This window comes from Salvelinus alpinus, chromosome 30 (genome assembly GCF_045679555.1).
Source record: "Salvelinus alpinus chromosome 30, SLU_Salpinus.1, whole genome shotgun sequence".
In the NCBI taxonomy this organism is placed as follows: domain Eukaryota; kingdom Metazoa; phylum Chordata; class Actinopteri; order Salmoniformes; family Salmonidae; genus Salvelinus; species Salvelinus alpinus.
The window spans coordinates 10,556,784-10,584,708 of NC_092115.1; the positions used below are offsets into that span (position 1 = coordinate 10,556,784).

The following is a 27,925-nucleotide window of genomic DNA, read 5'->3' on the forward strand; positions in this document are numbered from 1 at the left end:
TTCCTGACTGACTGCGTGTATTGGTTCCTGACTTCCCTGAACAGTTGCATATCGCGGGGGCTCTTCGATGCTATTGCAGTTCGCCACAGGATGTTTTTGTGCTGGTCGAGGGCAGTCAGGTCTGGAGTGAACCAAGGGCTATATCTGTTCTTGGTTCTGCATTTTTTGAACGGAGCATGCTTGTCTAATATGGTGAGGAAGTAACTTTTAAAGAATGACCAGGCATCCTCAACTGACGGGATGAGGTCAATATCCTTCCAGGGTACCCGGGCCAGGTCGATTAGAAAGGCCTGCTCGCAGAAGTGTTTTAGGGAGCGTTTGACAGTGATGAGGGGTGGTCGTTTGACCGCGGACCCGTGGCGGATACAGGCAATGAGGCAGTGATCGCTGAGATCTTGATTGAAGACAGCAGAGGTGTATTTGGAGGGCAGGTTGGTCAGGATAATGTCTATTAGGGTGCCCATGTTTACGGATTTAGGGTTGTACCTGGTGGGTTCCTTGATGATTTGTGTGAGATTGAGGGCATCAAGCTTGGATTGTAGGACTGCCGGGGTGTTAAGCATATCCCAGTTTAGGTCACCTAACAGAACAAACTCTGAAGCTAGATGGGGAGCGATCAATTCACAGATGGTGTCCAGGGCACAGCTGGGAGCTGAGGGGGGTCGGTAGCAGGCGGCAACAGTGAGAGACTTATTTCTGGAGAGATTAATTTTTAAAATTAGAAGTTCGAACTGTTTGGGCATAGACCTGGAAAGTATGACAGAACTTTGCAGGCTATCTCTGCAGTAGATTGCAACTCCTCCCCCTTTGGCAGTTCTATCTTGACGGAAAGTGTTATAGTTGGGTATGGAAATCCCAGAATTTTTGGTGGCCTTCCTAAGCCAGGATTCGGACACGGCAAGGACATCAGGGTTGGCAGAGTGTGCTAAAGCGGTGAGTAAGGCAAACTTAGGGAGGAGGCTTCTGATGTTGACATGCATGAGGCCAAGGCTTTTTCGATCACAGAAGTCAACAAATGAGGGTGACTGGGGACATGCAGGGCCTGGGTTTACCTCCACATCACCCGAGGAACAGAGGAGTAGTAGGATGAGGGTGCGGCTAAAGGCTATCAAAACTGGTCGCCTAGAGCGTTGGGGACAAAGAATAAAAGGAGCAGATTTATGGGCGTGGTAGAATAGATTCTGGGCATAATGTGCAGACAGGGGTATGGTGGGGCACGGGTACAGCGGAGGCAAGCCCAGGCACTGGGTGATGATAAGAGAGGTTGTATCTCTGGACATGCTGGTCTCAATGGGTGAGGTCACCGCATGTGTGGGGGGTGGGACAAAGGAGGTATCAGAGGTACGGAGAGTGGAACTACGGGGTCCATTGCAAACCAAAACAATGATAATGATAACTAGCCTGAACAACAGTATGCAAGGCATATTGATATTTGAGAGAGACATACAATAAGGCATAAAGTGATTGCAGGTCTTGATTGGGAGAGCTAGCTAAAACAACAGGTAAGATAACAGCAGCTAGTCCACTAACACAGCAACAACAGGTAAAAATGGCGACGACTAGGCAGAGAGGGTCGGATTAACTACACACAGATCCTGAGTTAAAGCACAGAGCCGACAGATAAAACACAAATAAACAGAATGGAGTACCGTGAATTAATGGACAGTCAAGCAGGCATCAGCTATGTAGCCAAGTGATCATAGTGTCCAGGGGGCAGCCGTAGATGGAGCAGGGAGGCCTCCACTAAGCTAGCACGCGGCGTTTAAAGTTAGTAGCCCGGGGGGTGGTCTGCTCAGACGGAGGGGGTCTGCTCAGACGGAGGCCGGTTGAGGGCACAGCGGATGGGGTATTCGTCTGCAGACCAGACGTGGTCGTGTCGACAGAGAATCCAAGCCGGATGGCGATGGCGAAAGAGAGGTTGTGAATTGTAGAATTGTGTTTGCTAACTGGTGCTAGCTTCGTGGCAGTGGCGCTAGCTGCGCTAGCTGCAAGCTAGCTGTGAGGATCAGAAGTAGTGGCTCAGGGATTACGGCAGGAATCCGGCGTTGTTGTCGAGAGACAGTCCGATGCTGGTAAATTGGTGAGTAATATCCAGGCTAATAACAGGGCTGGTGTCTGTGCAGAAGGTAAAAGCTGCTAGCAGCGGCAAAAAGTGGCTAAATTAGCTTGTAGCTGATTAGCTGGTTAGCTAATGGGGGTTCTTGAAAGTGTTCCAAAGTTAAAAAATAATAGCGATTCCGTATCACATTGGGTGAGGTAGGTTACCGGAAGGTATAATCGAATTAAAAATCGAAAAGAGATAGAAAAAGACCAGGGGTGGCCAACTCTTTTAGACCAGGGGTGGCCTGCTCTTTTAGACCAGGGGTGGCCAGCTCATTAAGACCAGGGGTGGCTACTCTTTTAGACCAGGGGTGGCCTACTCTTTTAGACCAGGGGTGGCCAGCTCATTAAGACCAGGGGTGGCTACTCTTTTAGACCAGGGGTGGCCTACTCTTTTAGACCAGGGGTGGCCTACTCTTTTAGACCAGGGGTGGCCTACTCTTTTAGACCAGGGGTGGCCAGCTCATTAAGACCAGGGGTGGCCTACTCTTTTAGACCAGGGGTGACCAGCTCTTTTAGACCAGGGGTGGCCTACTCTTTTAGACCAGGGGTGGCCAGCTCATTAAGACCAGGGGTGGCCTACTCTTTTAGACCAGGGGTGACCAGCTCTTTTAGACCAGGGGTGGCCTACTCTTTTAGACCAGGGGTGGCCAGCTCATTAAGACCAGGGGTGGCCTACTCTTTTAGACCAGGGGTGGCCAGCTCTTTTAGACCAGGGGTGGCCCACTCTTTTAGACCAGGGGTGGCCCACTCTTTTAGACCTGGGGTGGCCTACTCTTTTAGACCAGGGGTGGCCAGCTCTTTTAGTCCAGGGTGGCCTACTCTTTTAGACCAGGGGTGACCAGCTCTTTTAGACCAGGGGTGGCCTATTCTTTTAGACCAGGGGTGGCCTACTCCTTTAGACCAGGGGTGGCCTACTATTTTAGACCAGGGGTGGCCTACTCTTTTAGACCAGGGGTGGCCTACTCTTTTAGACCAGAGGTGACCAGCTCTTTTAGACCAGGGATGGCCTACTATTTTAGACCAGGGGTGGCCTACTCTTTTAGACCAGGGGTGGCCTACTATTTTAGACCAGGGGTGGCCTACTCTTTTAGACCAGGGGTGGCCTACTCTTTTAGACCAGGGGTGGCCTACTCTTTTAGACCTGGGGTGGCCTATTCTTTTAGAACAGGGGTGGCCAGCTCAATAAGACCAGGGGTGGCCTACTCTTTTAGACCAGGGGTGGCCAACTCTTTTAGACCAGGGGTGGCCTACTCTTTTAGACCAGGGGTGGCCAACTCTTTTAGACCAGGGGTGGCCAGCTCTTTTAGACCAGGGGTGGCCCACTCTTTTAGACCAGGGGTGGCCTACTCTTTTAGACCTGGGGTGGCCCACTCTTTTAGACCAGAGGTGGCCTATTCTTTTAGACCAGGGGTGGCCTACTCTTTTAGACCAAGGGTGTCCTACTCTTTTAGACCTGGGGTGGCCTACTCTTTTAGACCAGGGGTGTCCCACTCTTTTAGACCAGCGGTGGCCTACTCTTTTAGACCAGGGGTGGCCCACTCTTTTAGACCTGGGGTGGCCAGCTCATTAAGACCAGGGGTGGCCAACTCATTTAGACCAGGGGTGGCCTACTCTTTTAGACCAGGGGTGGCCCACTCTTTTAGACCTGGGGTGGCCTACTCTTTTAGACCAGGGGTGGCCAGCTCCAGTTCTCAATGTTTCTGCACCCCCGAAAAACATCACAAAGATGACGGCTCTATCTTGGCTATTCCTGCACTGAAGTGGAGTGACTATCCCCCCTAAAATATCCCATTCCCCTTTTCACCTCTTCTGCCACAGGTCCCAGGAACTTCTCACTCTAATGTCCTCATTGCACCCTGGGTATCTCTGTCTCTCTCTCTGTCTTGCTCTCTCTATATTCAATTTAATTCAAAGGGCTTTATTGGCACGGGGAAAGTATGTTCACATTGCCAAAGCAAGTGAAATAGATAATAAGAAAACGTTAAATAAACAATATAAAATAAACAGTAAACATTACACTCACAGAAGTTCCAAAATAATAAAGTCATTTCAAATGTCATATTATGGTGTCTATATACAGTGTTGTAACGATGTGCAAATAGTTAAAGTACAAAAGGGAAAATAAATAAACATAAATATGGGTTGTATTTACAATGGTGTTTGTTCTTCACTGGTTGCCCTTTTCTTGTGGCAACAGGTCACTACTATTGCTGCAGTGATGTACCTCTCTCTGTGGTATTTCATCCAGTAGATATGGGAGTTTATCAAAATTGGATTTGTTTTCAAATTCTTTGTGGGTCTGTGTAATCTAAGGGAAATATGTGTCTCTAATATGGTTATACATTTGGCAGGAGTTTAGGAAGTACATCTCAGTTTCCACCTCATTTTGTGGGCAGTGTGCACATAGCCTTCTCTTGAGAGCCAGATCTGCCTACGGCGGCATTTCTCAATAGTAAGGTTATGCTCACTGAGTGTGTACATAGTCAAAGCTTTCATTGCTGTTGGGTCAGTCACAGTGGTCAGGTATTCTGCCACTGTTCAGGGCTAAATACCATTCTAGTTTTCTCAATTTCTTTGTTAATTCTTTCCAATGTGTCAAGTAATTATCTTTTTGTTTGCTCATGATTTGGTTTGGTCTAATTGTATTGCTGTTCTGGGGCTCTGTGGGATCTGTTTGTGTTTGTGAACAGAGCCCCAGGACCAGCTTGCTTAGGGGACTCTTTTCGAGGTTCATTTCTCTGTAGGTGATGGCTTTGTTATGGAAGGTTTGTGAATCGCTTCCTTTTAGGTGGTTGTAGAATTTGTGTAATTTAACGTCTCTTTTCTGGATTTTGAAAATGAGCGAGTATCGGCCTAATTCTGCTCTGCATGCATTATTGGTGTTTTACATTGTACACAGAGGATATTTTTGCATGCAGAGTCTCAATTTGGTGTTTGTTCCATTTTGTGAATTCTTGGTTGGTGAGGTGACCCCAGACCTCACAACCATAAAGGGCAATGGGTTCTATAACTGATTCAAGTAATTTTAGCCAGATCCTAATTGGTATGCCTTTTGTTGGCATAGAAGGCCCTTCTTGCCTTGTCCCTCAGATCGTTCACAGCTTTGTGGAAGTTACCTGTGGCGCTGATGTTTAGTCCGAGGTATGTATAGTTTTTTGTGTGATCTTGGGCAATGGTGTCTAGATGGAATTTGTATTTAGTGGTCCTGGCAACTGGACTTTTTTTGGAACACCATTATTTTTGTCTTACTGAGACTTCATGTCAGGGCCCAGGTCTGGCAGAATCTGTGCAGAAGATCTAGGTACTGCTGTAGGCCGTCCTTGGTTGGGGACAGAAGCACCAGATCATAAGCAAACAGTAGACATTTGACTTCAGATTCTAGTAGGGTGAGGCCGTCTAGACTGTTCTAGACTGTTCTAGTGCCCTCGACAATTTGTTGATATACAGTGCCTTTGGAAAGTATTCAGACCCCTTGACTTTTTCTATATTTTCTGTTTTATGTTATAGCCTTTTTCTAAAATGTATTAATAACAAAAAAATCCTCAGCAATCTACACACAATACCCCATACTGACGAAGCGAAAACAGGTTTTTAGACATTTTTGCAAATGTTTTTAAAATAAAAAACAGAAATACCTTTTTTACATAACTATTCAGACCCTTTGCTATGAGACTTCAAATTTAGCTCAGGTGCATCCGGTTTCCATTGATCATCCTTGAGATGTTTCTACAACTTGATTGGAGTCCACCTGTGGTAAATTAAATTGATTAGACATTATTTGGAAAGGCAACAAATTTCTGCAGCATTGAAGGTCACCAAGAACACAGTGTCCTCCATCATTCTTAAATGGAAAAAGTTTGGAACCACCAAGACTCTTCCTAGAGCTGGCCGTCCGACTAAACTGAGCAATCGGGGGAGAAGGGCCTTGGTCAGGGATGTGACCAAGAACATGATGGTCACTCTGACAGAGCTCTCAGAGTTCCTCTGTGGAGATGGGAGAACCTTCCAGAAGGACAACCATCTCTGCAGCCCTCCACCAATCAGGCCTTTATGGTAGAGTGGCCAGACGGAAGCCACTCCTCAGTAAAAAGCACATGACAGCCTGCTTGGAGTTTGCCAAAAGGCACTTAAGACTCTCAGACCATGAGAAACAAGATTCTCTGATCTGATGAAACCAAGATTGAACTCTTTGGCCTGAATGCCAAGCGTCACATCTGGAGGAAACCTGGCACTATCCCTACGGTGAAGCATGGTGGCGGCAGCATCATGCTGTGGGAATGTTTTTCAGCGGCAGGTTCGAGGAAAAGATGAACGGAGCAAAGTACAGAGAGATCCTTGATGAAAACCTGCTCCATAGTGCACAGGACCTCAGACTGGGGGCAAAGGTTCACCTCCCAACAGGACAACAACCCTAAGCACACAGCCAAGACAACGCAGGAGTGGATTCGGGACAAGTCTCTGAATGTCCTTGAGTGGCCCAGCCAGAGCCCAGAGTGGAACCCGATCTAACATCTCAGGAGAGACCTGAAAATAGCTGTGCAGCAACGCTCCACATCCAACCTGACAGCTTGAGAGGATCTGCAGACAAGAATGGGAGAAACTCCCTAGATACAGGTGTGCCAAGCTTGTAGCGTCATACCCAAGAAGACTCAAGGCTGTAATCGCTGCCGAAGGTGCTTCAACAAAATACTGAGTAAAGGGTCTGAATACTTGCGGAAATTACATTTTGTTCATTTTATTAATTAGCAAACATTTCTAAAAACCTGTTTTTGCTTCGTCATTATGGGGTTTTGTGAGCAGATTGATGAGGGGGAAAAAACAATTGAATCATTTTTAGAATAAGGCTGTAGCGTAACAAAATGTGTAAATAGTCGAAGGGTTTGAATACTTTCTGAAGGCACTGTAGATGTATGTTGAAGAGTTTGGGGCTCAAGCTGTATCCCTTTCTCGCCCTGTGGAAAGAAATCTTTGTTTTTTTGCCAATTTTAACTGCACACTTGTTGTTTGTGTACATGGACTTCATAATTTGGTATGTTATTCCCCCAAAACCTATTTCCATCAATTTGTATAGCAGACCCTTTTTTGAAATCAACAAAGCATGTGTAAACTTGTTTTGGTTTGTTTGTTTGTTTGTCAATTAGGGTGTGCAGGGTGAATACATGGTCTGTTGTACGGTAATTTGGTAAAAAGCCACATTGACATTTGCTCAGTACATTGTTTTCACTGAGGAAATGTACGAGTCTTATGTTAATGATATTGCAGAGGATTTTCCCAAGGTTGCTGTTGACACATATCCAATGGTAGTTATTGGGTTCAAATTTGTCTCCACTTTTGTGGATTGTGGTGATCGGTCCTTGGTTCCAAATATTGGGGATGATATCTCTCTCTCTCTCTCTCTCTCTCTCTCTCTCTCTCTCTCTCTCTCTCTCTCTCTCTCTCTCTCTCTCTCTCTCTCTCTCTCTCTCTCTCTCTCTCTCTCTCTCTCTCTCTCTCTCTCTCTCTCTCTCTCGCTTTCTTTCTCTCTCTCTCACTTTCTTTCTCTCTCTCTCTCTTTCTCTCTCTCTCTCTCTCTCTCTCTCTCTTGCTTTCTTTCTCTCTCTCTCTCTTTTTCTCTCCCTTTATCTCTCTCTCCACCTCCTCTCTCTCTTTCGTCCCATCCCTCCCTCCCTCCCTCTCCCTCTTTCTCTATCTACCTATTTCTCTCCCTTTCTCTTCCTCCCCTTCCCTCTCTCTCTTTCTCTTCCTCCCTCTCTGTTTCTCTTTTTCACTTCCCCCCCTCTTTCTCTCTTTCACTTCCCCCCTCTCTTTCTCTCTCTTTCTCTTCCTCCTCTCCCCTCTCTCTTCTTCTCCTTCCCCCCTCCCTCTCTGTTTCTCTTTTTCACTTCCCCTCTCTCTTTCTCTCTATTTCTTTTTCTCTTCCTCCCCCTCCCTCTCTCTTTCTTTCTTTCTTTCTCTCTCTCACTCCCCTTCCCTCTTTGTCTCTCTTTCTCTCACTCCCCCATCTCTCTTTCTCTCGCTCTTCCACTCTCTATCTATCTTCCTCACTCTCTCTCTCTCTCTTCCACAGTGATGTACTCTCCTCCTGCTGCTGCTGTTACTCCAGCCTCAGCTTGGTGCAGCTGCTCCACTGTGGCGCTCAATGCATTTTTAAAGAGTCCATCAAGTTCTAGCGCAACTTGTTTTAAAAATAAATCTGCTGATTAATTTATTGGGCGGAGTTGGGGGTATATGGGAGGGGAAAGAAGAGGGATCCACCTTAGCTGGGTGATGCAGGAAACAAAATGAAGCCCCCTTCCGTTCGCTTCTTTCAGGATCCCTCCTTCCGTTCGCTCCTTTCAGGATCCCTCCTTCCGTTCGCTCCTTTCAGGATCCCCCCTTCCGTTCGCTCCTTTCAGGATCCCCCCTTCCGTTCGCTCCTTTCAGGATCCCTCCTTCCGTGTGTGTGTGTGGATCCCTCCTATTGTGTGTGTGTGTGTGTGCGTGTGCGTGTGTGTTTGTGTGTGTTTGTCCTAGTTGTACCTCTTGTTTGGGACATGGTGTATTTTGGCCTGTCATGGAGGACTGTGGAACGTGCTGTTCTGTGTCTGTGTCGCTTGTTTACAACACATACAACTAAGACTAGCCAGAGGTCATCAGTACAGTGAGAGGGCCAGTCTATGGAGAAGAGGTTGTGATGTGATGTTGTGTGCTCCTTAGTAGTCAGTGGACAGTGGCATAGGTAGCACTTTACATTCTCAATCACACAGAGCTACCTACTGTAGCATAGAGTTCTCTCCACTCTCTTCTGGAAATGACTTGGCTTTCATGTTGGCCTTTTTACATTTCGCAGACACAGCAGCGAAACAACTCAATCTGATCAAGTGTGTGTAAGAAATTGTGTGTGTGTGTGTGTGTGTGTGTGTGTGTGTGTGTGTGTGTGTGTGTGTGTGTGTGTGTGTGTGTGTGTGTGTGTGTGTGTGTGTGTGTGTGTGTGTGTGTGTGTGTGTGTGTGTGTGTGTGTGTGTGTGTTTGCTCGTGTGTGTGTGCGTGTGTGTGTGGTACACTTAGGACACTTCCCAAATGTTTCGCTCCTCAATCAAAATCAAAACGTTCACCTCTCTAGCCCCCAGATACTACATGATGGAAAATACATGTATGTTACTTTGAAGGACACCAAAATGGCAGTATGGTATACAGGAGTTAGACTCATACCTTTTTCCTGTCACATCCACAGTCCAACACATCTACAGTCATGATGCATGATGAACGGGAACCTTGTTTTTCATGGGAGGAAAACTGACAGTCCATTCTGAAAATATATGCATAGTATTACATGCAAATGCATCTTGGACAATTAGGGTTTACTTACCATACTTACTTACTTCTTGGTTCCTGGAGGAAAAAATCAACTAACTAAATGTCTCCAAAGCTACCGGTCTTGGGCTGCTTTCTTTGCTTCTGGCCATGAGCCATGACAAGTGGCTGCAGTTAGGTCATACTAGTCGTAACTGTGGATCTCTCATACACTGCGTATTTAAATCCCTAGACTGTGGGTGTACCTATTCGGCTATCACACCTGACTCTGCGAGATGAGAGACGCGTGATCTGTCTCTGCGAGATGAGAAACGAGTGACTCAAAGCTTTGCGCACATTTCCTATTAACCGTGTTTGATCTAACACACTTTGGGTAGAGGATTAAGAATGCAGGCAACTTCTGTTGTTGCATCTATGAAAAGCCTGTGCTGCTTATGAATGGCCTATGTATGGCTTATGAATTTCCTATGGTTGGCTTATAAATGGCTTATGTATGGCTTATGAATGGCCTATGTACTGCTTATGAATGGCCTAGGTATGGCTCATGAATGGCCCATGTATGGCTTATGAATAGCCTAGGTATGGCTTATGAATTTCCTATGGTTGTCTTATAAATGGCTTATGTATGGCTTATGAATGGCCTATGTACTGCTTATGAATGGCCTAGGTATTGCTTATTAATGTGATATGAAGTCCTTATGCAGGTACCCTTCAAGTTAAGTTTTACCAAGCTTTTCCAACCCCCCACCATTAAAAAACTGTCTCTCTCATATCATCATGAAAGTGTGTTCATGTACAGCTTATGAATGTGGTATGTATGGGGTACTAATGTGTTATGAAGTCCTTACGCAGGTACCCTTCAGCGAAAGTATCACCAACATTTTCTCCCAGTGAATTCTGAATTCCTCCTCTCATATCAATGGAAGTGTGATATGTGCTTCATGCATTGCTTGGCACTGAGCCATTGTTTCATCCCATCCAGGGAGAGACATTTCCCCTGTTTGCGATTTTAACTGGGCTGGTTGCCGATCAGCGACAGATGTTCTGTCGTCTCGCCACATGGGATAGGTGTCTGTCGCTCTGCTTAATTATAGAGGATACTTGCCATCTCTCAAACTGCCACAGTGCACCATGGGACTTGGAAGTGGATAAATTGCAAGGTATACCGTAGATCAGGGTTCCCCAACTGGCTGCTAGCGGGACGAATTTGGCCCACGGGTGGTTTTATTTGGCCCCCCAAGTTTTGGAAAGGCCATCACATTTTTTTTCAAGGATAGGTTGTGAGTATCGTAGAATAGTCCAAGTCCATTTTTTTTTTGTTGTTGTTTTGCTGAAAGCAAAGCAGTTTAGTCTGTGGAGCTGGGACAACAGCTCAACTTGAGGATTCTCGAATATGTAGACTAGCCCTGGCATGGTTGGCATACAAGTTACATGGTTGACATACTAGTTACATGGTCGACATACTAGTTACATGGTCGACATACTAGTTACATGGTTAACATACTAGTTACATGGTTGACATACTAGTTGAATGGTTGACATACTAGTTGCGTGGTTGACAAACTAGTTGAATGGTTGACATACTAGTTACATGGTTAACATACTAGTTACATGGTTAACATACTAGTTACATGGTTGACATACTAGTTGAATGGTTGACATACTAGTTGAATGGTTGACAAACTTGTTGAATGGTTGACATACTAGTTGCATGGTTGACATACTAGTTGCATGGTTGACATACTAGTTACATGGTTGACATACTAGTTACATGGTTGACATACTAGTTGAATGGTTGACAAACTAGTTGAATGGTTGACATACTAGTTGGATGGTTGACATACTAGTTACATGGTTGACATACTAGTTGAATGGTTGACATACTAGTTGAATGGTTGACATACTAGTTGAATGGTTGACATACTAGTTACATGGTTGACATACTAGTTACATGGTTGACATACTAGTTGAATGGTTGACATACTAGTTGCGTGGTTGACATACTAGTTACATGGTTGACATACTAGTTGAATGGCTGACATACTAGTTGAATGGTTGACATACTAGTTGCCTGGTTGACATACTAGTTACATGGTTGACATACTAGTTACATGGTTGACATACTAGTTGAATGGTTGACATACTAGTTGAATGGTTGACATACTAGTTGCCTGGTTGACATACTAGTTACATGGTTGACATACTAGTTGAATGGTTGACAAACTAGTTGAATGGTTGACATATTAGTTGAATGGTTGACATACTAGTTGCATGGTTAACATACTAGTTGAATGGTTGACAAACTAGTTGAATGGTTGACATACTAGTTGAATGGTTGACAAACTAGTTGAATGGTTGACATACTAGTTGAATGGTTGACATACTAGTTACATGGTTGACATACTAGTTGAATGGTTGACATACTAGTTGCCTGGTTGACATACTAGTTACATGGTTAACATACTAGTTGAATGGTTGACATACTAGTTGAATGGTTGACATACTAGTTGCATGGTTAACATACTAGTTGCATGGTTGACATACTAGTTGAATGGTTGACATACTAGTTGCATGGTTAACATACTAGTTACATGGTTAACATACTAGTTACATGGTTGACATACTAGTTGAATGGTTGACATACTAGTTACATGGTCGACATACTAGTTACATGGTTGACATACTAGTTACATGGTTAACATACTAGTTGTGTGGTTGACATACTAGTTGCCTGGTTGACATACTAGTTGTGTGGTTGACATACTAGTTACATGGTTGACATACTAGTTGCATGGTTAACATACTAGTTGAATGGTTGACATACTAGTTGAATGGTTGACATACTAGTTACATGGTTGACATACTAGTTACATGGTTAACATACTAGTTGCCTGGTTGACATACTAGTTGCCTGGTTGACATACGAGTTGAATGGTTGACATACTAGTTACATGGTTGACATACTAGTTGCATGGTTAACATACTAGTTGAATGGTTGACATACTAGTTGAATGGTTGACATACTAGTTACATGGTTGACATACTAGTTGGATGGTTGACATACTAGTTACATGGTTGACATACTAGTTGAATGGTTAACATACTAGTTGAATGGTTGACATACTAGTTGAATGGTTGACATACTAGTTACATGGTTGACATACTAGTTGAATGGTTAACATACTAGTTGAATGGTTGACATACTAGTTGAATGGTTGACATACTAGTTACATGGTTGACATACTAGTTAAATGGTTAACATACTAGTTGAATGGTTGACATACTAGTTGCGTGGTTGACATACTAGTTACATGGTTGACATACTAGTTAAATGGTTAACATACTAGTTGAATGGTTGACATACTAGTTGCGTGGTTGACATACTAGTTACATGGTTGACATACTAGTTGAATGGCTGACATACTAGTTGAATGGTTGACATACTAGTTGCCTGGTTGACATACTAGTTACATGGTTGACATACTAGTTACATGGTTGACATACTAGTTGAATGGTTGACAAACTAGTTGAATGGTTGACATATTAGTTGAATGGTTGACATACTAGTTGCATGGTTAACATACTAGTTGAATGGTTGACAAACTAGTTGAATGGTTGACATACTAGTTGAATGGTTGACAAACTAGTTGAATGGTTGACATACTAGTTGAATGGTTGACATACTAGTTACATGGTTGACATACTAGTTGAATGGTTGACATACTAGTTGCCTGGTTGACATACTAGTTACATGGTTAACATACTAGTTAAATGGTTGACATACTAGTTGAATGGTTGACATACTAGTTGCATGGTTAACATACTAGTTGCATGGTTGACATACTAGTTGAATGGTTGACATACTAGTTGCATGGTTAACATACTAGTTACATGGTTAACATACTAGTTACATGGTTGACATACTAGTTGAATGGTTGACATACTAGTTACATGGTCGACATACTAGTTACATGGTTGACATACTAGTTACATGGTTAACATACTAGTTGTGTGGTTGACATACTAGTTGCCTGGTTGACATACTAGTTGCCTGGTTGACATACTAGTTACATGGTTGACATACTAGTTGCATGGTTAACATACTAGTTGAATGGTTGACATACTAGTTGAATGGTTGACATACTAGTTACATGGTTGACATACTAGTTACATGGTTAACATACTAGTTGCCTGGTTGACATACTAGTTGCCTGGTTGACATACTAGTTGAATGGTTGACATACTAGTTACAGGGTTGACATACTAGTTGCATGGTTAACATACTAGTTGAATGGTTGACATACTAGTTGAATGGTTGACATACTAGTTACATGGTTGACATACTAGTTGGATGGTTGACATACTAGTTACATGGTTGACATACTAGTTGAATGGTTAACATACTAGTTGAATGGTTGACATACTAGTTGAATGGTTGACATACTAGTTACATGGTTGACATACTAGTTGAATGGTTAACATACTAGTTGAATGGTTGACATACTAGTTGAATGGTTGACATACTAGTTGCATGGTTAACATACTAGTTACATGGTTAACATACTAGTTACATGGTTGACATACTAGTTGAATGGTTGACATACTAGTTACATGGTCGACATACTAGTTACATGGTTGACATACTAGTTACATGGTTAACATACTAGTTGTGTGGTTGACATACTAGTTGCCTGGTTGACATACTAGTTGCCTGGTTGACATACTAGTTACATGGTTGACATACTAGTTGCATGGTTAACATACTAGTTGAATGGTTGACATACTAGTTGAATGGTTGACATACTAGTTACATGGTTGACATACTAGTTACATGGTTAACATACTAGTTGCCTGGTTGACATACTAGTTGCCTGGTTGACATACTAGTTGAATGGTTGACATACTAGTTACAGGGTTGACATACTAGTTGCATGGTTAACATACTAGTTGAATGGTTGACATACTAGTTGAATGGTTGACATACTAGTTACATGGTTGACATACTAGTTGGATGGTTGACATACTAGTTACATGGTTGACATACTAGTTGAATGGTTAACATACTAGTTGAATGGTTGACATACTAGTTTAATGGTTGACATACTAGTTACATGGTTGACATACTAGTTGAATGGTTAACATACTTGTTGAATGGTTGACATACTAGTTGAATGGTTGACATACTAGTTACATGGTTGACATACTAGTTGAATGGTTAACATACTAGTTGAATGGTTGACATACTAGTTGAATGGTTGACATACTAGTTGAATGGTTGACATACTAGTTACATGGTCGACATACTAGTTACATGGTTGACATACTAGTTACATGGTTAACATACTAGTTGTGTGGTTGACATACTAGTTGCCTGGTTGACATACTAGTTGCATGGTTGACATACTAGTTACATGGTTGACATACTAGTTGCATGGTTAACATACTAGTTGAATGGTTGACATACTAGTTACATGGTTGACATACTAGTTACATGGTTAACATACTAGTTGCCTGGTTGACATACTAGTTGCCTGGTTGACATACTAGTTGAATGGTTGACATACTAGTTACATGGTTGACATACTAGTTGCATGGTTAACATACTAGTTGAATGGTTGACATACTAGTTGAATGGTTGACATACTAGTTACATGGTTGACATACTAGTTGGATGGTTGACATACTAGTTACATGGTTGACATACTAGTTGGATGGTTGACATACTAGTTACATGGTTGACATACTAGTTGAATGGTTAACATACTAGTTGAATGGTTGACATACTAGTTGAATGGTTGACATACTAGTTACATGGTTGACATACTAGTTACATGGTTCATATTTCATAGCGGTTGAATTCACAATACAAGGTTCTCCGTCGTGAGGGTTAAACCCAAACAGTTCAAATTGTCACAATACATTGCATATTCAGTATGGGGTTTATAACACAAATCTATTTTAGTCATGTGAGATGTGATATTTGTGATTCTGCAGCTGCTGGAATATATAATGAAATAAGTATGTAAACATACAGAAGCTGAAAGCAAATACGTGTTACCCTTGGTTCAGTTCACCATGCATGACCTGGTGCCTCCATCCAACTATTAACAAAAGCTGAAGTTTTGTCAGCAAGGCAGAAAGAGAAATGGGGGCGCCCGATGCCTCAGTGATGTTTAGTTCTATCTGCCTAGGGAGAGACTACAGTTGAAAATTAGCTGTCTGGCACAAAATCTGGCACCTTCACAAAAAAACTTGATTAAATGTGCGTTTTCCCTGTCACATAAACCTACGGTTATAATGTAGTGGCCTAGGGTGGTCCAGCCTCCGGATCACATTTACTATGCACCGCTGTGAGCATGGGTTTGAATCCAACCCACTGCTCTAGCGTTTACATTTTAGATATTTAGCAGACTCTTTTATCTAATAGTGAGTACATACATACATAATACTTACTATTCTACTGTTCCCCCATGGAATCAAACCCACAACCCTTGCCTTGCAACTGCCATGCTCTACCAACTGAGCTACACGGGACTACACTCTCTCCTGTTTCACTACCCTGTCTAATAAACAGCTCCTGTTTCACTACTCGTCTAATAAACAGCTCCTGTTTCACTACCCTGTCTAATAAACAGCTCCTGTTTCACTACCCTGTCTAATTAACAGCTCCTGTTTCACTACCCTGTCTAATTAACAGCTCCTGTTTCACTACCCTGTCTAATAAACAGCTCCTGTTTTACTACCCTGTCTAATAAACAGCTCCTGTTTCACTACCCTGTCTAATTAACAGCTCCTGTTTCACTACCCTGTCTAATTAACAGCTCCTGTTTCACTAGCCTGTCTAATAAACAGCTCCTGTTTCACTACCCTGTCTAATAAACAGCTCCTGTTTCACTACCCTGTCTAATAAACAGCTCCTGTTTCACTACCCTGTCTAATAAACAGGAACATTACTAAAGAAGTAGGACTACTTCTGTAAAAAGAAAGAAAGAAGGGAAGTAGAGTATAATGAGAGTAATGTGGATCTCCCCTTCTGTTTAGGTGATGATACTGTACTTCAGCCCCAGCGTGTTGCGCTGTATCCTCCTGAGATGGGTGCGTCTCCTGGGCTTTGCCACAGCCTACGGAACAGTGATCCTGAAGCTTTACAGGTTTGCTACAGGTCTACTTTCTAGTACAGGTCTTTCACATGGGGTATATTCATTAGTACATGCCGTATGCAAAATGTTTTGCACCGTGGTAAACGTTTTGAAACTGCATATTCGGGTAGGTTCCTCTCTGTTTCGGCCTGTTTGGTTCCTAGTGAATATACCCAAGCTGTATCATGCAGAAATCAATCCCATAATATGGTACTGGTACTCCCTGTATATAGCTCTACATTGTTCTGGTACTGGTACTCCCTGTATATAGCTCTACATTGTTCTGGTACTGGTACTCCATGTATATACAGTAGTTTGGATTTTCTATATTTTAAAATAATAGTGAAGATGTCAAAACTATGAAATAACACATATGGAATCATGTAGTAACCAAGAAAAGTGGTGTTTGGTAGGCCATCATTGTAAGTAAGAATTTGTTCTTAACTGGCTTGCCTAGTTAATAAAGGTTAAATAAAAAAAATAATACAAAATAAACTAATCAAAATATATTTGAGATTTGAGATTCTTCAAAGTAGCCACCCTTTGCCTTGATGACACCTTCGCACACTCTTGGCATTCTCTCAACCGGCTTCAAGAGGTAGTCACCTGGAATGCTTATCGATCAGTCTTGAAGGAGTTCCCACATATGCTGAACACTTTTTGGCTTCTTTTCCTTCACTCTGCGGTCCAACTCATTCCAAACCATCTCAGTTGGGTTGAGGTCGGGTGATCGTGGAGGCCAGGTCATCTGATGCAGCACTCCATTACTCTCCTTTGTGGTCAAATAGCCTTTACACAGCCTGGAGGTGTGTTTTGGGTCATTGTCCTATTGAAAAACAAATGATAGTCCCACTAAGCGCAAACCAGATGGGATGGCGAATCGCTGCAGAATGCTGTGGTAGCCATGCTGGTTAAGTGTGCCTTTATAGACAGTGTCACCAGCAAAGCACCCCCACACCTACTCCTCCATGCTTCACGGTGGGAACCACACATGCTGATGTAACAGTTGTTAAAATACATTGTGAATTTCACCAGGTTCATATATTAATATAGAATGTTGATGTGTAATTATGCATCCCTGCATCCTGGGAATAGAGTAGTGTTTACTTACGTTTTGCCCTGCATCCTGGGAATAGAGTAGTGTTTACTTACATTTTGCATTGCATCCTGGGAATAGAGTAGTGTTTACTTACGTTTTGCCCTGTAACCTGGGAATAGAGTAGTGTTTACTTACGTTTTACCCTGCATCCTGGGAATAAAGTAGTGTTTACTTACGTTTTGCCCTGCAACCTGGGAGTAGGGGAGTGTGTACTTACGTTTTGCCCTGCAACCTGGGAGTAGAGTAGTGTTTACTTACGTTTTGCCCTGCATCCTGGGAATAGAGTAGTGTTTACTTACGTTTTGCCCTGCAACCTGGGAATAGAGTAGTGTTTACTTACGTTTTGCCCTGCAACCTGGGAGTAGGGGAGTGTGTACTTACGTTTTGCCCTGCAACCTGGGAGTAGGGGAGTGTGTACTTACGTTTTGCCCTGTAACCTGGGAGTAGGGGAGTGTGTACTTACGTTTTGCCCTGCAACCTGGGAGTAGGGGAGTGTGTACTTACGTGTTGCCCTGCACCCTGGGAGTAGGGGAGTGTGTACTTATGTTTTGCCCTGCAACCTGGGAGTAGGGGAGTGTGTACTTACGTTTTGCCCTGCAACCTGGGAGTAGGGGAGTGTGTACTTACGTTTTGCCCTGCAACCTGGGAGTAGGGGAGTGTGTACTTACGTTTTGCCCTGCAACCTGGGAATAGAGTAGTGTTTACTTACGTTTTGCCCTGCAACCTGGGAGTAGGGGAGTGTGTACTTACGTTTTGCCCTGCAACCTGGGAGTAGGGGAGTGTGTACTTACGTTTTGCCCTGCAACCTGGGAGTAGGGGAGTGTGTACTTACGTTTTGCCCTGCAACCTGGGAGTAGGGGAGTGTGTACTTACGTGTTGCCCTGCATCCTGGGAGTAGGGGAGTGTGTACTTATGTTTTGCCCTGCAACCTGGGAGTAGGGGAGTGTGTACTTACGTTTTGCCCTGCAACCTGGGAGTAGGGGAGTGTGTACTTACGTTTTGCCCTGCAACCTGGGAGTAGGGGAGTGTGTACTTACGTTTTGCCCTGCAACCTGGGAGTAGGGGAGTGTGTACTTACGTGTTGCCCTGCATCCTGGGAGTAGGGGAGTGTGTACTTATGTTTTGCCCTGCAACCTGGGAGTAGGGGAGTGTGTACTTACGTTTTGCCCTGCGTGCTCGTGCTCAAATAATTTTGATGCACTATGAGAGGTAGGCACGCTTTTTCTGTTGTTTTCAGAAAAGTGTGATTCCTGTAAGCACAAAGTCCTACCTACAATGTTTTGTTCATGAATAATGTTGTATATTTAGAGGTTACTCATAAGTGGATTGTATTGTTAAGATGCAATTGTATTCGTAATTTTTAGGATGATATTAACATTTTGAATTCAACATGTGGTTACTAGCTAGCTAAGATACTGTATGTGTGAACGATGCCTTGCTCCACGACTGATCCCAGTCCACTGTTGTGTGTCTGTTGTAGAAAGAGGCGACGATTCGCAGAACATATTTGTGCTCAACAAATGTTTTGTCTTTTCTTTTGGATGCAGAGAGTGAATTCTGATTCATTATTACAACCTGATCTCCGAAGTCTCAATCAATCACACACAACGCAGAGCTGCGGCGGTGCAGTACAGTGCCGGTTACTTGGACATCATCCATTCACCTACTCTGCATCTCACAAGGATACAGCGGTTGGAACCAAAAATGTCACATTTGGACTCATCAGACCAAAGGACAGATGTCCACTGGTCTAATGTCCATTGGTTGTGTTTCTTGGCCTAAGCAAGTCTCTTCTTATTATTGGTGTCCTTTGGTAGTGGTTTCTTTGCAGAAATTCGACTATGAAGGCCTGATTCACACAGTCTCATCTGAACAGTTAATGTTGAGATGTGTCTGTTACTTGATCTCTGTCAAGCGTTTATTTGGGCTACAATCTGAGGTGCAGTTAATTGCCCATTTCTGAGGCTGGTAACTCTAATGAATTTATCCTCTGCAGCAGAGGTAACTCTGGGTCTTCCTTTCCTGTGGCGGTCCTCATGAAAGCCAGTTTCATCATAGCGCTTGATGGTTTTTGCGACTGCACTTAAATAAACAAATTTTCCGCATTGACTGACATTCATGTCTTAAAGTAATGATGGACTGTCATTTATCTTTGCTTATTTGAGCTGTTCTTGCCATAATATGGACTTGGTATTTTACCAAATAGGGCTATCTTCTGTATACCACCCCTACCTTGTCACAACACAACTAATTGGCTCAAACGCATTAAGAAGGAAAGAAATTCCACAAATTAACTTTTAACAAGGCACACCTGTTAATTGAAATGCATTCCAGGTGACTACCTCATGAAGCTGGTTGAGAGAATGCCAAGAGTTTTTTTAACACTTTTTTTGGTTACTACATGATTCCATATGTGTTATTTCATAGTTTTGATGTCTTAACTATTATTCTACAATGTAGAAGATAGTACAAATAAAGAAAAACCCTTGAATGAGTAGGTGTGTAAACTTTTGACTGGTACTGTGTGTAGCTCCACATTGTTCTGGTACTGGTACCGCCTGTATATAGCTCCACATTGATCTGGTACTGGTACCCCCCTGTATATAGCTCCACATTGATCTGGTACTGGTATTCCCTGTATATAGCTCCACATTGATCTGGTACTCCCTGTATATAGCTCCACATTGATCTGATACTCCCTGTATATAGCTCCACATTGATCTGGTACTGGTACCCCCCTGTATATAGCTCCACATTGATCTGGTACTCCCTGTATATAGCTCCACATTGATCTGGTACTGGTACCCCCTGTATATAGCTCCACATTGATCTGGTACTGGTACCCCCTGTATATAGCTTCTCATTGATCTGGTACTGGTACTCCCTGTATATAGCCCCACATTGATCTGGTACTCCCTGTATATAGCTCCACATTGATCTGGTACTGGTACTCCCTGGATATAGCTCCACATTGATCTGTTACTCCCTGTATATAGCTCCACATTGATCTGGTACTCCCTGTATATAGCTCCACATTGATCTGGTACTGGTACCCCCTGTATATAGCTCCACATTGATCTGGTACTGGTACTTCCTGTATATAGCTCCACATTGATCTGGTACTGGTACCCCCTGTATATAGCTCCACATTGATCTGGTACTCCCTGTATATAGCTCCACATTGATCTGGTACTGGTACCCCCTGTATATAGCTCCACATTGATCTGGTACTCCCTGTATATAGCTCCACATTGATCTGGTACTCCCTGTATATTGCTCCAACTATACTGTAGTTCCACTCTTCTGTATTCCATACTTCTGTATTATTACTCTTGGGTTAGTGTTTTATTTTTATTGTTGGGAAGGGCTCGTATAAAACAAGAATTTCACGGTAAAGTCTACACCAGTTGTTTTCAGGGCATGTGACAAATGAAATGTGATTTGGCCAAATGAGATAACTTCTGCAGTGTTCTGCCTAGAACTTTCTGTCTTTTCTCCCAACGATTTTTCCCAATGATGCTCCTTAATGAGTTTGCCCTGTAGAGTGCCCTCCAATAAACAGGTTCCTCTCAGAATTGGGCCTGGTTTGCCATTGTTCTATTTTGCTCCTTAGTAGTCAGTGGACAGTGGCATAGGTAGCACTTTACATTCTCAATCACACAGAGCTACCTACTGTAGCATAGAGTTCTCTCCACTCTCTTCTGGAAATGACTTGGCTTTCATGTTGGCCTTTTTACATTTCGCAGACACAGCAGCGAAACAACTCAATCTGATCAAGTGTGTGTAAGAAATTGTGTGTGTGTGTGTGTGTGTGTGTGTGTGTGTGTGTGTGTGTGTGTGTGTGTGTGTGTGTGTGTGTGTGTGTGTGTGTGTGTGTGTGTGTGTGTGTGTGTGTGTGTGTGTGTGTGTGTGTGTGTGTGTGTGTGTGTGTGTGTGTGTGTGTGTGTGTATTGTCCACTCCCACTTCAGTTAATATAGTTTTGTGAGTGCAGAAAATAAGGGGCCAAAGGGCAGCCTTGCTACTTCCCCTGACAAAATTACAATTTAAGTTCCTCATGGTGTGATGGGCTTGAAACCTAACCTTAGTGTCAGTTCAATATAGGAGAATCCCACACAGATATCAAAGATGAGGCAGGATCAATCATGGTCTATCCCTCAGAGACCCCAGAGGTTGAAATAGCTCCTTATATCTATGCTAATCTATCCCACACTTCAGAGGACACACTGTTGCTGGCTCTTGCAAGGGTCTTTCAGCAGTAGTATATGATAAGTATTAACGGAGCCGTAACACTGACGAATGCAGGCAGTGGTAGAAGGAATAATGCAGTGTAATGAATGATATCAGTGGTAGAAGGAATAATGCAGTGTAATGAATGATATCAGTGGTAGAAGGAATAATGCAGTGTAATGAATTCTAACAGTGGTAGAAGGAATAATGCAGTGTAATGAATGATAGCAGTGGTAGAAGGAATAATGCAGTGTAATGAATGATAGCAGTGGTAGAAGGAATAATGCAGTGTAATGAATTCTAACAGTGGTAGAAGGAATAATGCAGTGTAATGAATTCTAACAGTGGTAGAAGGAATAATGCAGTGTAATGAATGATAGCAGTGGCAGAAGGAATACTGCAGTGTAATTAATGATAGCAGTGGTAGAAGGAATAATTCAGTGTAATGAATGATAGCAGTGATAGAAGGAATAATGCAGTGTAATGAATGATAGCAGTGGTAGAAGGAAGAATGCAGTGTAATGAATTCTAACAGTGGTAGAAGGAATAATGCAGTGTAATGAATGACAGCAGTGGTAGAAGGAATAATGCAGTGTAATGAATGATAGCAGTGGCAGAATTAATATTGCAGTGTAATGAATGATAGCAGTGGTAGAAGGAAGAATGCAGTGTAATGAATTCTAACAGTGGTAGAAGTAATAATGCAGTGTAACGAATGATAGCAGTGGTAGAAGGAATAATGCAGTGTAATGAATTCTAACAGTGGTAGAAGTAATAATGCAGTGTAACGAATGATAGCAGTGGTAGAAGGAATATTGCAGTGTAATGAATGATAGCAGTGGTAGAAGGAATATTGCAGTGTAACGAATGATAGCAGTGGTAGAAGGAATATTGCAGTGTAATGAATGATAGCAGTGGTAGAAGGAATATTGCAGTGTAATGAATGATAGCAGTGGTAGAAGGAATATTGCAGTGTAATGAATGATAGCAGTGGTAGAAGGAATATTGCCGTGTAATGAATGATAGCAGTGGTAGAAGATAAAAAGTGGTTGCAGTAAAAGTAGTGTTGCTTCTGTCAGTTACATAATCAGTAGAATAAATAATGATAGGGATGAATAGCAGTAGTTTCCCAATGATGTCTTGATAATTTCATGAAAAATATATCTTTACCTTGATGGGTTCGGATTTCTAAACTTTAAATATTGTTAATCATCAGTTATAATAGAGACATGAGCGGTGCCATAGTCTAGGGTCTACACCAGAAGTTAATGGGTATCTGTAGGAGGAAGGTATATGGTGGAGGCAATTAAGCTTGGAATGTACCGAGTGGAGGGAAAGACGATGACATGTTGGCAGGCACTGATAATGGTGGAGAGATGTGGTTTAGTGAGGAAGGGTGTCGAGGTCAGGTCACATTAAGGGAGAAGGAACAGTTTGTTGCCCGCATCACTTTTAACTTCCTGCCTAGTAAAGATGTCATGTTTAGAGAGAAGGAGGAGACTCCGCCCAAATTGGGGTATGTATAGGAACCATGTCTTTGTCTTATGCCGCTGTGTTTTTTAAAAATGTATCTATATTTAACCAGGCAAGTCAGTTAAGAACAAATTCTTATTTTCAATAACGACCTAGGAACAGTGGGTTAACTGCCTTGCTCAGGGGCAGAACGACATATTTTTACCTTGTCAGCTCGGGGATTCGATCTTGCAACCTTTCGGTTACAAGTCCAACGCTCTAACCAGTAGGCTACCTGCCACCCCAAGGGGTGAATAAACTTGGTCTAAACTTTACTAATCGTCCGTGATTTTTACTAGGTTCATTTAGAGCCTAACAACCTGTTTGTAACAGAGACCAGTTGGTTGTAATCTGGTTATAACAGACACCAGTTGGTTGTAATCTGGTTATAACAGACACCAGTTGGTTGTAATCTGGTTATAACAGACACCAGTTGGTTGTAATCTGGTTATAACAGATACCAGTTGGTTGTAATCTGGTTATAACAGACACCAGTTGGTTGTAATCTGGTTATAACAGACACCAGTTGGTTGTAATCTGGTTATAACAGAGACCAGTTGGTTGTAATCTGGTTATAACAGACACCAGTTGGTTGTAATCTGGTTGTAACAGACACCAGTTGGTTGTAATCTGGTTGTAACAGACACCAGTTGGTTGTAATATGGTTATAACAGACACCAGTTGGTTGTAATCTGGTTATAACAGACACCAGTTGGTTGTAATCTGATTATAACAGACACCAGTTGGTTGTAATCTGGTTGTAACAGACACCAGTTGGTTGTAATCTGGTTATAACAGAGACCAATTGGTTGTAATCTGGTTATAACAGACACCAGTTGGTTGTAATCTGGTTATATGACGTCTTCTCAAGGAGAACCATAAAACCCTAAAATGACACTATTAGACGTCAAGTGCCACATGTTGCCTGCTGGGATGTGGGAACAGAAACAACCTGCTGGGATGTGGGAACAGGAACAACCTGCTGGGATGTGGGAACAGAAACAACCTGCTGGGATGTGGGAACAGGAACAACCTGCTGGGATGTGGGAACAGAAACAACCTGCTGGGATGTGGGAACAGAAACAACCTGCTGGGATGTGGGAACAGAAACAACCTGCTGGGATGTGGGAACAGAAACAACCTGCTGGGATGTGGGAACAGAAACAACCTGCTGGGATGTGGGAACAGAAACAACTCTTCTCTCTCTTCTCTCCTCCAGGGTGCTGAAGGTGTTCCTGTCCCGTACGGCACAGCGGACGCCCTACATCACCAGCTGGCGGGTGCTGCGTCTGCTAGGGGTCATCCTGCTGGTGGTGCTGTGGTTCCTGGTGGCCTGGACCTCGGCCGTGTGTCAGACACCTGACCGGACGTCGGCCCTCATCGATGTGGGCCTCACCCCCGACGGGCTGCAGTTCAGCATGTGCCTGCTGGACCGCTGGGACTACATGATGGCAATTGGTGAGTTGTGACGGAAGTGTGGACCTCTTGTTAATACCCCTAGTCAATAACCAAGTGGGCAAACTGGTTGAAATGACATTGTTAAAGCCAGAAAATGATTGAAATTATCAAATCAAATCAAGCTTTATTTATACAGCACATTTCAGACATGGAACGCAACACAATGTGCTTCACAGAAAATAAATGATAAAAAACGATGAAAATGAAAACTGAAATATTTACTACACAACAAACTTAGGAGGATAAAAAACAAAAGAATAACAATAAGAACTGAACGACTAAAAAGCACCCTAAGGAAAAGGAAAGCTAAAGAGATGTGTTTTAAGATCTCTTTTAAATATGTCCACAGTTTCAGCCCCCCTCAGGTTCTCTGGCAGGCTATTCCAGAGGGCTGGGGGCATAGTAACTAAAGGCTGCCTCTCCATGCCTCTTGGTCCTAGGCTTTGGGATAGTTAAAAGACCAGTGCCAGAGAATCTGAGGGTGTAGTGGACAGTCATTGTTATCATATATGAAATTATAAATACCTCACGTCACTCGTAATAAGACTAAGCAATTAGCCTATTAAAATGCTTATCTGGCTTCATAAAGATAATTAAAATATACACGCAAGCATTAGGCAATGAGATGACGTTGACTAGCAAGAATTGGTCTCGGAATTGTCTATATCAAAGACAAATATTTAATTAACATTGTGCAATTAATAATGGATTCACATGCTAGGCATAAATTAAGTTAAAAGAATTAACAAGCATTAACAAGTCATTATTCCAAGCAGGACAAAGCATGAATAAAGAGATGCTTACTAGGCCAGAGTCCTAGACGCCTAGTAAATTCCTACAAGCATTTCGCTACAAGTAATAACATCTGCTAAATATGTGTATGTGACCAATAACATTTTATTTGATTTTGATTTGATGAGAATTGATCATACAACCTTCCTCCATGGCTGGAAACAGGATAAGAGACAGAACAAAGGCATGTAATTCCATTTATAACATCTGAAGGTGTAACCTTTCAACCCAAAACCAACCACCATTAACCAATCAAACAATACCAAGTTTACAGTAACCTCAACACTTCCAGGCCCAATCTCCACAGGGTGTCACAGCATCTAAAGGCTTGTGTGGGGGATGAGACCAATGTAAATAAGCCAGAATTCCTGGACCATAAAAACGCTTTGCATAGAGATCATACATCCATATACAGTGCCTTTGGAAAGTAATCAGACCCTATGACTTTTTCCACATGTTGTTACGTTACAGCCTTATTCTAAAATGTATTAAATAAAAAAATATCCTTATCAATCTACACACAATACATCAGAATGACAAAGTGAAAACAGGTTTTTAGAATTTTTGCAAATGTACCAAACCCTAAACTGAAATACCTTATTTACATAAGAATTTAGACCCTTTGCTATGAGACTCGAAGTTCTCGAAGCTCAGACTCGAAGCTCAGGTGCATCCTGTTTCCATTGATCATCCTTGAGATGTTTCTACAATTTGATTGGAGTCCACCTGTGGTAAATTCAATTGATTGGACATGATTTGGAAAGGCACACATCTGTCTATATAAGGTCCCACAGTTGACAATACATGTCACAGCAAAAACCAAGCCATGAGGTTAAAGGAATTGTCCATAGAGCTCCGAGATGGGATTGTGTCGAAGCACAGATCTGGGGAAGGGTACCAAAACATTTCTGCAGCATTGAAGCTCCCCAAGAACACAGTGGCCTCCATCATTATTAAATAGAAGAAGTTTGGAACCACCAAGACTCTTCCTAGAGCTGGCCGCCCGGCCAAACTGAGCAAACGGGGGAGAAGGGCCTTGGTCAGGGAGGTGATCAAGAACCTGATGGTCACTGACAGCTCAAGAGTTCCTCTGTGGAGATGGGAGAACCTTCCAGAAGGACAATCATCTCTGCAGCACTCCACCAATCAGGCCTTTATGGTAGAGTGGCCAGACGGAAATAACTCCTCAGTAAAAGGCACATGACAGCCCTCTTGGAGTTTGCCAAAAGGCACCTGAAGGACTCTCAGACCATGAGGAACAAGATTCTCTGGTCTGATGAAACCAAGATTGAACACTTTGGCCTGAATGCTAAGTGTCACGTCTGGAGGAAATCTGGCACCATCCCTACAGTGAAGCATGGTGGTGGCAGCATCATATTGTGTGGATGTTTTTCAGCAGCAGGAACTGGGAGACTAGTCAGGACCGAGGGAAAGATAAACAGAGCAAAGTACAGAGAGATCCTTGATGAAAACCTGCTCCAGAGCGCACAGGACCTCACACTGGGGCGAAGGTTCACCTTCCAACAGGACAACGACCCAAAGCACACAGCCAAGACAACGCAGGAGAGGATTCGGGACAAGTCTCTGAATGTCCTTGAGTGTCCCGGCCAGAGCCAGGACTTGAACCCGATCGAACATCTCTGGAGACACCTGAAAATAGCTGTGCAGCAACGCTCCCCAACCAACCTGACAGAGCTTGAGAGGATCTGTAGAGAAGAATGGGAGAAACTCCCCAAATACAGGTGTGCCAAGCTTGTAGCATCATACCCAAGAAGCCTTGAGGCTGTAATCGCTCCCAAAGGTGCTTCAAAATACTGAGTAATACTGAGTAAAGAGTCTGAATACTTGTGTAAATGTGCAAAAAAAAATATATATATATACATTTGCAAAAATGTCTAAAAACTATTTTTTCTTTGTCATTATGGGGTCTTGTGTGTAGATTGATGAGGAAAACATATTTTAAATCCATTTTAGAATATGGATGTAACGTAACAAAATGTGGAAAAAAGTCAAGTGGTCTGAATACTTTCCGAATGCACTGTACTGTAGCATCAGAGTTATCCTCAGGGAACAAGTTTCAGATAGAAACCAGGATAATATAGTATTATTCTATCATATAGTATTATTCTATCATATAGTATTATTCTACCATATGGTATTATTCTATAATATAGTATTATTCTATCATATAGTATTATTCTATAATATAGTATGATTTTATAATATAGTATTATTCTATAGTATTATTACATAATATAGTATTATTATATAATATAGTATTATTTTATCACTCCTTCTATA

The 27,925-nt window shown here is 42.6% G+C and overlaps 1 protein-coding gene across 1 annotated transcript in view; it reads left to right on the forward strand.

Moving 5' to 3' along the window:
• LOC139559790 (metabotropic glycine receptor-like) overlaps nt 1-27,925 on the forward strand; it is a 129,595-nt gene that overhangs the window by 74,262 nt on the left and 27,408 nt on the right. Inside the window, exons 6-7 of the mRNA XM_071376145.1 lie at nt 16,438-16,547; nt 24,594-24,832. Coding sequence (XP_071232246.1) covers nt 16,438-16,547; nt 24,594-24,832 — 349 coding nt within the window. The remainder of the gene's footprint in view (nt 1-16,437; nt 16,548-24,593; nt 24,833-27,925) is intronic.